We start from the raw sequence: 12824 nt of genomic DNA, 5'->3' as shown, positions 1-12824 counted from the left end.
AATGTAGGACTGTTTTAGAGATTCCTGCTCTGGATATTTCCTTGGGATTTACCCCTAAGCCTTCCCTATGAGTGGGTATAGCTGCAAGGCAGTGGAGGTTTAAGATCAGAGTTTTCCTCTTAGATGAGCTGCCACAGCTGATGAGCCCCATCTGCACAAAGTGACTGTTTTAAGGCACCCAGTAACCCAGCTTAGCTCATTCTTATGTCAGTAGAAATGGTTCTGCTGGGTTTAGTAGCTAATACACAAGTAGAGGCTAGGAGCTGGACTTGGTTGTCAGAAGCTATTTGAGATGCACGCCATTGGGAGCATTTAATAGGTAGTGAAAGCTTATCCCCACTGACCCCCCCCCCACCCCCAACAGAGTTTAACCTAAATTTGGAGGGGGATGGGAATCAGAATGCCAGAACAGATAGTAGAATGGTTGTGGAGACAGATATTGTTAAGACCTCGGACAAAGTCAGGAATCAAAAGGGTTAAGCATGATGCGACTAATGATCTGAGTTGCATATATTTCAATGCAAGAAGTATTGTAGGAAAGGCAGATTAGCTGGGGTCATCAAATTATGATGTAGCCATTAGTGAGACTTGGTTGCAGGAAGCGCAGGACAGGCAGCTCAATATTCCGGGGTTCCATTGTTCTAGATGTGATATGGTATTGCTAGTCAGTGAAAATGTCACTGCAGTGCTCAGTCAGGACACAGAACTTGTCTAGTGAGGCTTTATGGTGGAACTGAAGAATAAGAAAGGTATGACCATGTTAATAGGGCTATATTAGAGACCACACAATAGTCCTTGAGATTTAGAGGAACAAATTGTTAGAAAGATCACAGACTGTTGCAAGAAACACAAGGTTGTGATAAGTGATTTTAACTTTCTGTATATTAACTGGGACCCCCATATTGTAAAAAGACTAGATTGTATAGAGTTTGTCAGATGTGTTCGGGATTAATTCCTTAATCAGTATATATGTCCTAAGTGTGCAATATTTCAGATTCAGTTTATTGTCTTTTATAAACCACAAATACAATGCAGTTAAAAAATGAGACAACGTTCTCCGGAATGATATCGCGAAAAAGCACAAAACAGACCACACAAGAAAATCCACATAACGTTTGGCAGTCCCCAATCCGAGTCCGGAGAGGCTGCTGCATATCGATATCACACTACCATCTTAGCACGTTCCCCGGAAAGGAACTACAAACCCATCAGACAAACCTAAAGCTACAAGACCTACACAAAACCACATAGATTACGTATAGTTTCAACAGTGCAGACAATACCATAATTGGTAAAAGACTAACTGACAAAGACCATATAATTATAACACATAGTTTCAACAGTACAAAGCAATACTGTAATCTGATAAAGAGAAGTCCATGGCACGGTTTAAAAGAGAGTCTCAAAGTCCCGACTGCCCATCATCTCACGCAGACGGTAGAAGGAAGAAAAACTCTTCCTGCCATGATCGTCCAGCGCCGCAGCTTGCCGATACAGCACCCTGGGAGCCCCGACCACAGCCAACTCCAAGTCCGTTTGAAAACTTCAAGCCTCCGACCAGCCCTCCGACACCGAGCACCATCTCTGCTGAGTGCTTCGACCACGGCACCGGTCGCCAAGCAACAGGCAAAGCCGAGGATTCGGGGCCTTCCTCCCGGAGATTTTTCCGATCGCACAGTAGCAGCGGTAGCGAAACAGGCATTTCAAAAGTTTCACCAGATCTTCCTCCGTGCTTCTCACGTCCATCTCCATCAAAACAGGATTGTTCACAGCATCCTACATGACAGATTACAGATATTCATTCCAAAGTGGCCGCTGCGCGCTGTGTCGCGCCGCCATCTTGCAACATTTAATCTTAGCCAATCCTCACCTTCAACCACATCAGTGGGTTCCTGAATCTGAACTCATTTGATCTCCTATCGGAATAAGGCAGTTAGCAGAAGTATGTGTAGAGGAACACTTTGCATGTAGTGATCATAATGCCATTAGTTTTAAGGTGATTCCGGAAATGGATACGTCTCGTCCTCAGTTTGAGGTTCTAAATTGGAGAAAGGCTATTTTTGATATCAGAAAGGATCTGGCAAGTGTAGATTGGGACAGGCTGTTTTCTGGCAAAGGAGTACTTGGTAAGTGGGAAGCCTTCAGAAGTGAAATTTTCAAGGAAAACAGATTTAGAAGCGGTTTTCAAGACAAATTGAGGCTCTGGTTAAGGTGGAAAATAATAGTGTATGGCAGGTATAAGACATTTCTGAGGCTAAATTTGAAGTATTGTGTGCAGTTTCGGTCACCTACCTGGTTGAAAGAGTACACAGAAAATTTACAAGGATTTTGCCAGATCTGGAGGACTTAAGTTATAAGGAAAGGTTGAATAGGTTAAGACTATATTCCTTAGAATGTAGTAAATTGAAGGGAGATTTAATAAAGGTGTTCAAAATTGAGGTGTAGCGAGAGAGTAAATACAAACAGGCTTTTTCCACTGAGGTTGGGTGAGACTACAACTAGATTTAGTCAAGGGTTAAAGGTGAAAGATGAAATGTTTAAGGGAAACATGAAGGGAAACTTTTTCACTCAGAGAATGGTGAGAGTGTGGAATGAGCTGCCAGCGCAAGTGGTCGATGCATTTTAAGGGAAGTTTGGATAGGTACATGGATGGTACGGGTATGGAGAACTATGGTGCAGGTCAGTGGGTCTAGACAGTTTAAATCGTTTGGCACAGACTAGATGGGCCAAAGGGGCTGTTCTTTGATGCAGTTTTCAATGACATTTATGTACTTGCGTAATTTACTTTAAACTTTTGAAACTGTGGATCAGGCAGCATCTGTGGAAAAGAAACAATTAATATTAAAGCTCAAAGACTCTTCATCAGAACTCAGGAGTTTATCCTATGCTAGAGTGGGACAGGGATGGGAGTGAGGTTGGGTGTGAAATAACTGCTATGTATATAACCCAATCTTATGTAAACATGCTTGAACTTTAATGGCCACTCAATTTAATGTGTTTAACATCAAAGAGAATCAGATTGTAGAGAGGGTTTGAAAGGGTTCTTGCACATGGCTCACAAGCAAGAGATGTCTGTAGTTACAGCTGTCACTGAGACCCAACTTGCTTATCTGGCCGAATGCTGACGTGCCAGACTCTGTATAATTACTTACCTCTGCTGCAATCATTCATTATGGTAGTTGCTATAGTCACTGGTTATTTGAGATCTTATCAAAAACAAATAGAAGTTTTGAAGACAGCTGCTTTTCACATTGTTATACATTTAAAGTCAGAGTTTCACACCACATAAGCAGGCCCTTTGGTCCATCTTGTGCATGCTGACCAAGTTGCCTCTCTGACATTGTCCCATTTTCTTGTCTTTGGCCCATATCCCTCCAAACCTTTTCTATACATAAACTTGCCTAAATGACATCTAAGTGTTATACTTAAGCCCGTGGATACCCTAACCCCAACTCTCTAATAAAAAAAATAACTTTTTTTTGACTTGCAGAATTTATTTTTCCTACTCTTTGCTCCTCATTTTTCAAATATATTTTCCCCTCTAAAGCTTTTCTGTCCCTGCTGGCTTTCACTATCCCATTTATTTATGTAGTTTCCTGATTTTAATTTGGTGTTGTTCGGAAGTTTATTGTTGTGTGTCTGTGACTCCATTTATTTATATTTTATTTAGAGTTACAGCACGGTAACAGACTCTTTCAGCCCAGTGAGCCCACACTGCCCAATTACACCCATGACCACTTAACATTGTCAGCCGCATGACTTTGGAATGTGAGAGGAAACCAGAGCACTCAGAGGAAATCCACCCAGTCGTCGGGAGAACGTACAAACTCCTTGCATTCTTGTAAACAAAATAGTCTACAAGAACATGTCCTTTTGATTAAACCCCTTTCTCAGAACTTCAGTAGCAGAAAAAGTGACATTAATTGGTCTTGAATTGTTTTCATTAGCTCTGGCTTGTCTGGGATCAGCTGTTCAATTATTCTTCTTCAAGCCTGAACTAAGGTTTTAGAATTCTGATCCCTCCTTCTGTTATCAGATCTAGATTCACATCCCATTACTAAATGGTTCAGAAGTTAAAATTTTCCCTGGGTTTGCAACTTAAATCTTATCACTGTTTTCACCATTATCAAACCTTTATCCTAAGTATGGGTATAGTTCTCCTTTTCTGACTGCCACAGGTTATGGTGATTTGTTGTTTTTCTGATGATCTCTTCTAATATCTTATTAAGGTGGGTAGCATGGTAGCATAGCAGTTATTCACAACACTTTACAGCACCAGTTGTAAGAAAGGGGTTTGATTCCTCCCACGTTCCATGGATGTACAGGTTAGGTATAGTAAGCTGCGGATATGATATGTTGGTCGCAGACACCAACGTGGTGATGTTTGCAGGCTGCCCCCAGCACAATCCTCGTGACTTTATTTGACACAAACTGACATATTTCACTGTATGTTTTGATGCACACGTGACAAATCTTTAATCTACATCTCCTTTTGAGATAATATAGCCATTGTTCCCCCAATCAAACATTCAGCACCTTTCAAGATTTTTAAGCCCAAGACTGGACATGGGTACTTCACCTTGCAATTTATTTCTTCACTCTCTCCTTAGTTTGAAGAAGGTGAAGATGGAGAAGGATACGTTGGAAGCTGAAATGAAAGATTTGCAGGAAGAAATGTCACTGTTGCAGAAAGAACTGAGGACAGTAAGGAAATCGGTAGGAAATGGTGGTGACCAAGAAACTTTACAGGTATGTGACTTTTCATTTTGAATACTCATTCAAATGAACTCATTCAAAAATCACACAAATTTCATCTTTGCATTTCCCCTCCTGAAATTAATGAACCAGAATGTTTTTCCCTCTCTTATCCCACTTTATTTAGTCAGATAAGGATCCTTAATCATTTAGTTGGATCAACTTGATCAACAGTATCAGAATGTGCTATTAACTAATTGCCATTGAGGGCCCTATTAAGGAAATAGAGTGGGGGTGGGTGGTGGTAAAACAAGTGAAATAACATAAGAAAAGTAGGAAATATAAAAAGCCTTTTCTACAATATAGACTAGAATAAGAATAGGTCATCATATGTCATAAAATTTGTTTTGCAGCAGCAGTACATTGTAATGCTTTATAAAAAGAATAAATTATAATAAGTATACTGGACCTTAAAATAGTGAGGTAGTCATTGAGTCTGTCCTGTGCACCTCCATCACTGTGTAGTTTGGAGCCGCCACCAAGCAAGATAGAACCAGACTACAGCGCACAGTGAGGACTGCCGAGCGCATCATTGGAGCCTCCCTGCCTTCTATTGTGGACCCGTACTCTTCCAGGTTGAAGAAGAGGGTGGGGAACATCATAAAGGATTCCTTCCATCCTGCGCACGGACTGTTTGAACTGCTTCCGTCTGGTAGGCGCTTCAGATCCCTCCAGACTAAGACTAATAGGCACTGGAGAAGTTTTTTCCCTACTGTGGTCACTTTGCTGAACAGTTAACTGCCGGTTAACTGTCGGCTAACTATTACTTGGATTGCACTACTTGTATGTATAATCTATATTTTCATTTATATTTATCATTATTATTGTTATGAGCAGAGAGACAACATCTGCCGGAAGTAAATTCCTTGTATGTGTAGGTACTTGGCGATTTATGTCTGATTCTGATTCTGGTTCTAGTGTACATGGGTTCATTGTCCATTCAGAATCCTGAAACATTGAGTGTGTGTATACAGGCTTCTATGCCTCCTGCTAGATGGTAGCAATGAGAATAAGACCAGATTTAGTATCTGATTATTCAACTGTTGCCTCCTGGGAAAGAGAGTTAATAACTTTTGATTGCCATTCTCATTACTGGTGTTTTTATAGTTTAACTCTGGGTTTTAAGTTGTGGTTTTTGGTTAGGTTGTGGGAAGCCCATTAATGTATTCTTATTCAATCAGACTAAAGCTAGCTCTAATTGAAAGGAATTGTTGTATCTGTAGATGGCATTAATGCAGAGATGTTAAGTGATTTCTAGGAATGCAAAGGATCGCGACCCTATAAAGCCATCTGTATTGTGGTTTTTTTTCTGTAATTGGAACCCCTTTTTCCTATTGAATCCCATGTTATAAATGGTGATTCATTCCCCCTACAGGATATATTCCTGTGGTGTTGAGCCATTTCATTGGTCAAGACAAATTGACCCACCTAAGGCCAACATTAGATATTAAGGTAAGGATGGGAATGGACGATGCTTATGGAAAAGAAATAATACATTTTGTCAAGTTTTATTTTTAATAACTCACTACTGTGAGGCAATAAAGTTTTGATATGACATCATGTCAATTGGGTTGACCTTTGCCGCTCCCTCTCCAGTCTGAATCAGAATCCATCTGAGGTGTGCCCTGTAATTTGTTTTTTTGTGGTAGCAATATATTGTAGGTATGACAAATAGTGAGGCAGCGTTCATAGCATTCAGACCTCTGGTGGCAGAGGGGAAGAATCTGTTCCTAATGTCGCAAGAATCGACATCTTAAGTGTGCAGTGCTGCTGTAGTCTTATCTGAAAGGCATTTTCACTAATGAGCAAGACTTGTGGAGTAAGAAAGGCTTTAGGAAGTGGAGATATCAGGGAAAGAGATGGAATTTGAGGATCAGGTTTGATGAAAGAATGATGGTGACAACGGGTAACGGGTTAAGGTCCAGTAAATTAGTGGAAGTGGAGTGAAGACTGAGGGATTATTACAAGCAACAGGCTTTCTCACACTACATCATCTGAGAAAATACTTCACAGATGAAGAGTATGGTAGCATTGCACTCTGGAGTGGCCATGACAAAGACATGTCTGGGTTGTAGCTGCCAATAAAATCGATGTGATGTAATTTCCAGATCTTATTGGTCCACTTTTTTGAGTGACCAGAAATTTAAAATTTTTCTTTCACATTCCATTTTATTTTGGCTGTATAAAAATAGATTTGTGAAGGATGCATAACTCAAACGGCTGTAAGGACGGAGCTGTCTGTGCTTCCATTACCAGGACCCATGGTTGTCATTTTTATTACTGCTTTTGAAATTTTGAGCGGAAGGATTTGTATCAAAAGGATAGGGTGAAGAATCTCTGGAAAACTTTGTTCAGGAGAGTTGTAGTACCTTAGACAGATTTTTTTGAAAGATTTGGGAAACTTGCATACAAGCTGGGCGCCACGGTAGTGTAGCAGTTAGCGCAATACTGTTACTGCTTAAGGTCTTGGATTTTGGAGTTCAATTCTGGCACTGTCTTTGTATACCTTCCCCATGGAATATGTGTGCCAGTTTGTTCTTGCAGTCCAAAGTCGTACCAGGTCATTATGAATTGTCCTGTGATTAGTTTAGGATCTAATCAGGGTTTGTTGGGGATTGCTAGGGTAGTGTGGCTGGAAGAGCCTACTCCATGCTGTATTTCAAAATGGATAGGTAAGAAGAGTTGAGCCCTAGGGCAGATCAGGATTGACAGAGCAGGCCTTGGGGATCAGGTGGCCTACTCATATTTTCTTGTTCTTGTATGTTCACAGAGACTATCATTTATGGTTTGACTGACACACAAACTATAATTGGGCACACATCATAGTTTCCAAATTTGCAGATGTAGTTGGTCCTGGAGATTGTGAAGTGTGAAGGATTAGCAGCAGACTCCAATAATCATGTTTAGCCGAGGTACAGTGTGGATGCTCCATGTCAAGTTTTTTTCTAATATCACTACTGTCACAGAGCTGTGATATCAAGAAATGGCTGTATGCACTTGACACATGAAAAGTTAAGGGACTGAGCATTCTGGCAATAGTCCTTTGTATTTTATTACACATCTGGCATCAATCTGATTATGTGAGGGAAAATTGTATTAATTTCCACCTGATGTGTTTCCCCTCTGTCATCAGTAAAGTATTGGAAAATATTGTTAAGAGCGCTACCTTCTGCATCTTATTGGATGCCTGCACTGCACTTTCTCTAACTGTAACACTATATTCCATATTCTATATTCGTGCTCTTCCCTCTCTACTATCTCAATGTGTTGATGTGTGAAAATCTGTGCCAATGTGACAATAACAAACTAATTACCAGTTATCAGCATTTAGTCATAATGAACTGTTTACACAACTTATGTACTTTTCATAATCACATTCTTCCTTTTATTGCTTATTATTTCTTTATTTATTACTATTGTTTTCTTTTTTCCCCTCCTTGTATTTGTAGTTGTCTTTTGCACATTGGCTGTCGGCCTTGTGTGTAGTGTTTTTTTTTGTTAATCCCATTGTGTTTCTTTATATTTACCATGATTACTCACAAGAAAATGAATCTCAGGGTAGCATAAGATGACATAGATGTACTTTGATAATAAATTTACTTTAGACCTTGAACTTTTAATAGGCTTCCAAAGTGCAGTCAGGGCTTCCTCAAAAAACAAAGCCTCCATATCCCTGGCAGTCTTACACAGCTTTGCTTCCAAGATTGCATTCTCATATGAATCCATCTAACTGCTAGTTCTCCCACTTTTTACTGTTCTGTGTTGAAATTTCTTCTTGTCTTCACCTTTCCTTTCTCTATGTCTTCAAAGTTTCAGAGCCCTCTATTTGCTTCCTTGTACAGCTCTCCATGTTATTTCTGAGTTGCAACCACCCCAAGCTATTCAATCAGAATCAGGTTTATTATCATTCACATATGTCATGAAATTTGTTGTTTCATGGATACAGTACAGTGCAATACACAAAAGTTACCATGAGTTACAAAATAGTATAAAACATAGAACATAGATCAGTACAGGTTCTTCAGCCCATGATGTTGTTCGGGCCTTTTAACTTGCTCTGAATATCAATCTAATCCTCCCCCCCCCCCCCCCCATCCCCAAGTAGCCCTCCAGCTTTCGTTCATCCATGTGCCAATCTTAAGAATTTCTTAAATGCCCCTAATATTTCTGCCTTTACCACCCCTGGCAGAGCACTCCATGTACCGACCACTGACTCAGAAATCCTACCTCCTAAAATCCTCCCTATACTTTCCTCTAATCTCCTTAAAAATTACGCTATTGAATTAGCGATTTCCACACTGAGAAAAAGTCTCTGGCTGTCTGTGAAATATATAAATATGTAAATTTACTATGAGAGTGAGTGAGAGAGTTACTGAGGAAATAGAGCAGATGGAGAGAACCAGCAGGGTCAGTAACCAAGGCACTTGTATTTAAGATAATTGACAAAGACATGAGTGAAGTTCATAATGTTTTAGCTCATCAAGCATGGTATGGAATGCACTGTCTTAAATAATATCTGAAGCAGATTATGTCATAACTTGCAAATACTTGCTTGTGTATCTTGTATCTTGAAAGGATGACCCTTCCTGTTGTTAAATCAGAAGATGGTGGGGCTAATTCATACTTCTTTCATAAAGACATAAGCACAGGCACAAGGATGACCTCTCCGTATAATTTTCTTCTGACAGGAGTTGGCGAGAACGAAAGAGGAGCTGGATATGGTTGCCACTGCAAAACAGACAGTGGAAGACATCTTAAGGCAGAAAGAAAGGGAGTTGACTGCCCTGAAGGGGGTTCTGAAGGAGGAAGTGAGCAGTCATGATAAAGCAATGGAAGAGCTTACAACCCAGTATCAGAAGGATATGGAACAGTTGAGGAAAAACATTGATGAGGTGTCTCAGGTGAGTGGGAATTATTTCCTTTTAAACTGCTTTCCCTTTCCCTAAAGAATTTGTATCCTGATTTTATAAAGTTCGACTATAATTAGATCTTGTTTTGCTTTATTTGTTGTGTACAACCACTCGGTCTCCTTCCTCTCTCATGAAGATTTTGGAGGGTATTATGCAGCTTATATATTGTTGAAAAGTTTGTTAAAGTTAAATCAAGTTTGTCATATGCACTGGTGCAATGAAAAGCTTGCAACAACAGTATCACAGGCACACAGCATCATATAAACAGAATTCATAAGAAAAACTAAATTAAACATAAAATTATACTTTTTTCCAAGAAAACAATTGATACAAAATAAAAACAGTCTGTTTTAGTGCAAAGTAGTCAGTGTCCATCGTGTTGCTAAATTGTAGCGATTGGGTTATGCAGGTTATTTCATGAACTGACTGGTTGAAGGAAAGTAGCTGTTGAACCTAGTGGTGTGGTGCTTGCCCGGGTGCTGGGAACCTTTGATAATAGAGGCTTTTTATGCAGTGAAATGTTTGAAGCATAATTCATGTGGTCCCATTCCATTGGTTTTTGCAACAGTGCTGAAATTTATAAAATTATTGGCCTCTCAGACCAAGTGGAACTATGGGACCATCTTTCTGCAATTAATTTAGAACAGACCTCATTAATCCAACACCACGTTAGTTACATCACTTAGTCATAGAGCAGTACAGCACATACACAGACCCTTTGTCCCAACTGTCTGTACTGCCTAGTCCAGACAGCATTTTCAGAAGGCATTTGATAAGGTGCCACATAGGAGATTGGTGGGTAAAATCAAAGCTCATGGCATTGGGGGGAAGACATTGACATGGATAGAAAACTGGTTGGCAGATAGAAAGCAAAGGGTAACGGTGAATGGGTGTTTCTCGGAATGCCACAGGGCTCAGTATTGGGACCACAGCTATTTACGATTTACGTCAACGATTTAGATGAAGGCATTGAGAATAACTTCAGCAAGTTTGCTGATGATACTAAGCAGGGTGGCAGTGTGACATGTGATGAGGATGTTAGGAGAATTCAGGGTGACTTGGATAGGCTGAGTGAGTGGGCAGATACTTGGCAGATGATGTTTAATGTGAATAAGCGTGAGGTTATCCACTTTGGGAGTAAGAACAGGAAGGTAGATTATTATCTGAATGGTGTAAAGTTAGGTAAGGGAGAAATACAAAGAGATCTAGGAGTCCTTGTTCATCAACCACTGATAGTGAATGAGCATGTGCCGCAGGCAGTGAAGAAGGCTAATGGAATGTTGGCCTTTATTACAAAGGGAATTGAGTACAAGAACAAGGAAATCCTCTTGCATTTGTACAGGGCCCTGGTGAGACCACACCTGGAGTATTGTGTACATTTTTGGTCTCCAGGGTTAAGGAAGGACATCCTGGCTGTAGAGGAAGTGCAGCGTAGATTCACAAGGTTAATTCCTGGGATGTCAGGACTGTCTTACGCAGAGAGGTTAGAGAGACTAGGCTTGTACACGCAGGAACTAAGGAGATTGAGAGGGGATCTGATTGCAACATATAAGATTATTAAGGGATTGGACAAGATAGAGGCAGGAAATATGTTCCAGATGCTGGGAGAGCCCAGTACCAGAGGGCATGGTTTGAGAATAAGGGGTCGGTCATTTAGGACAGAGTTAAGGAAAAACTTCTTCTCCCAGAGAGTTGTGGGGGTCTGGAATGCACTGCCTTGGAAGGCGGTGGAGGCCATTTCTCTGGATACTTTCAAGAAGGAGCTAGATAGGTATCTTATGGATAGGGGAATCAAGGGATATGGGGGCAAGGCAGGAATCGGGTATTGATAGTAGATGATCAGCCATGATCTCAAAATGGCAGTGCAGGCTCGAAGGGTCGAATGGTCTACTTCTGCACCTGTTGTCTATTGTCCCCGCACCTGGACCATAGCCCTCCATATCCCTTCCATCTATTTACTTATCCAAACTTCTTAAATGTTGTAGTCAAACCTGCTGACAGCTCATTCCACACTCTCACCACCCTCAAAGTGAAGAGGTTCCCCTTAAATCTTTCACCTTTCACACTTAACCCATGACCTCTAGTTCTAGTCTTACCAAGCCTCAGTGGAAAAAGCCGGCTTTCATTTATCCTAAATCAGAATTAGAAGCAGGTTTAATATCACTGACAAACGTACAGTATGTTGTGAAAATTGTTTTGTGACATCAGTACAGTGCAATAAATTTAAGACAACACAAGTCACAGTAGAAAATATGTACATAAAGATTAAATAGTGCAAAAAGGTGAGCAATTATGAAAAAAATAGTGAGGTAGTGTGCATGTGTTCATTGTCCAATTAAGAAATCTGATGGCAGAGGGAAAGAAGCTGTTCCTGAAACATGTGTGTTTCCTCATGGATGATGGTAATGAGTGATGGGGTCCTTCATGATGGATGCCGCCTTTGAGGTATCGAGTTTTGAAGATGTCCTCTATGCTCGGGAAGCCGGTGCCCATGATGGAGCTGGTTGCAACTTTCTGCAGCTTTTTTCCATTTCTGTCCCCTATCTATACCCTTCATAATATTCGATGCTTCTGTCAAATCTTCCCTCATGCACCTACACTCCAGGGAATAAAACCCTACTCAGGCATTGCAGACAGATGGATTTGGGTGAGCAGTACTGTGTTCATGGTCAAATGCCTCCTATTTGTTAATAAGAGAGTCTTCCAACAGAACAGTTTAGCACAGACTGAAGTTTATTTGTTAATGAATGGAGTTGTCTTCACGGGCAAACAGTGCTTTGATTGTGTTATGTGAATACTGTCTGGAAAGTAGAGTAGATAGACGGGGACCACACAGGTTGCATGGAAAAAACGAAGTACTGACTAACAGTGCCAACGTCTGGCTCCTAATTCGCTCAGATTGCAGCGAGGGAAAAGAATGAAAAGCTGTCTTATTGGTCTATTGAGCACTCCAGTTCTTGAGAGTTCAGTGCTGTGGATGACTTCATTCAATCTGTTCCCTGCTGACATGCAGTGGCTTCTAGAGAATCGGGTACCAATTCACCGAAAAGGCATTCAACCTAAAATTGTAAGATCCTTGTGCACTGTTGTTTTCCTTGCAATATACATAATTGTTTGCATTCTGACTGTCCTTGAAATCCACCCCCCAGCTCCTGTGAA

At 40.6% G+C, this 12824-nt stretch overlaps 1 protein-coding gene across 5 annotated transcripts in view; it reads left to right on the top strand.

Moving 5' to 3' along the window:
• Nucleotides 1–12824, top strand: part of cgnb (cingulin b) — a 163757-nt gene that overhangs the window by 87528 nt on the left and 63405 nt on the right. For all 5 annotated transcript variants that reach the window (XM_059980176.1, XM_059980178.1, XM_059980179.1 and 2 more), the window contains 2 exons: nt 4611–4749; nt 9444–9656. In XM_059980176.1, the coding sequence (XP_059836159.1) occupies nt 4611–4749; nt 9444–9656 (352 nt within the window). The remainder of the gene's footprint in view (nt 1–4610; nt 4750–9443; nt 9657–12824) is intronic.

Source organism: Hypanus sabinus, chromosome 9, assembly GCF_030144855.1.
Source record: "Hypanus sabinus isolate sHypSab1 chromosome 9, sHypSab1.hap1, whole genome shotgun sequence".
Classification (NCBI taxonomy): Eukaryota; Metazoa; Chordata; class Chondrichthyes; order Myliobatiformes; family Dasyatidae; genus Hypanus; species Hypanus sabinus.
This window is presented reverse-complemented; position numbering and strand designations above follow the sequence as displayed.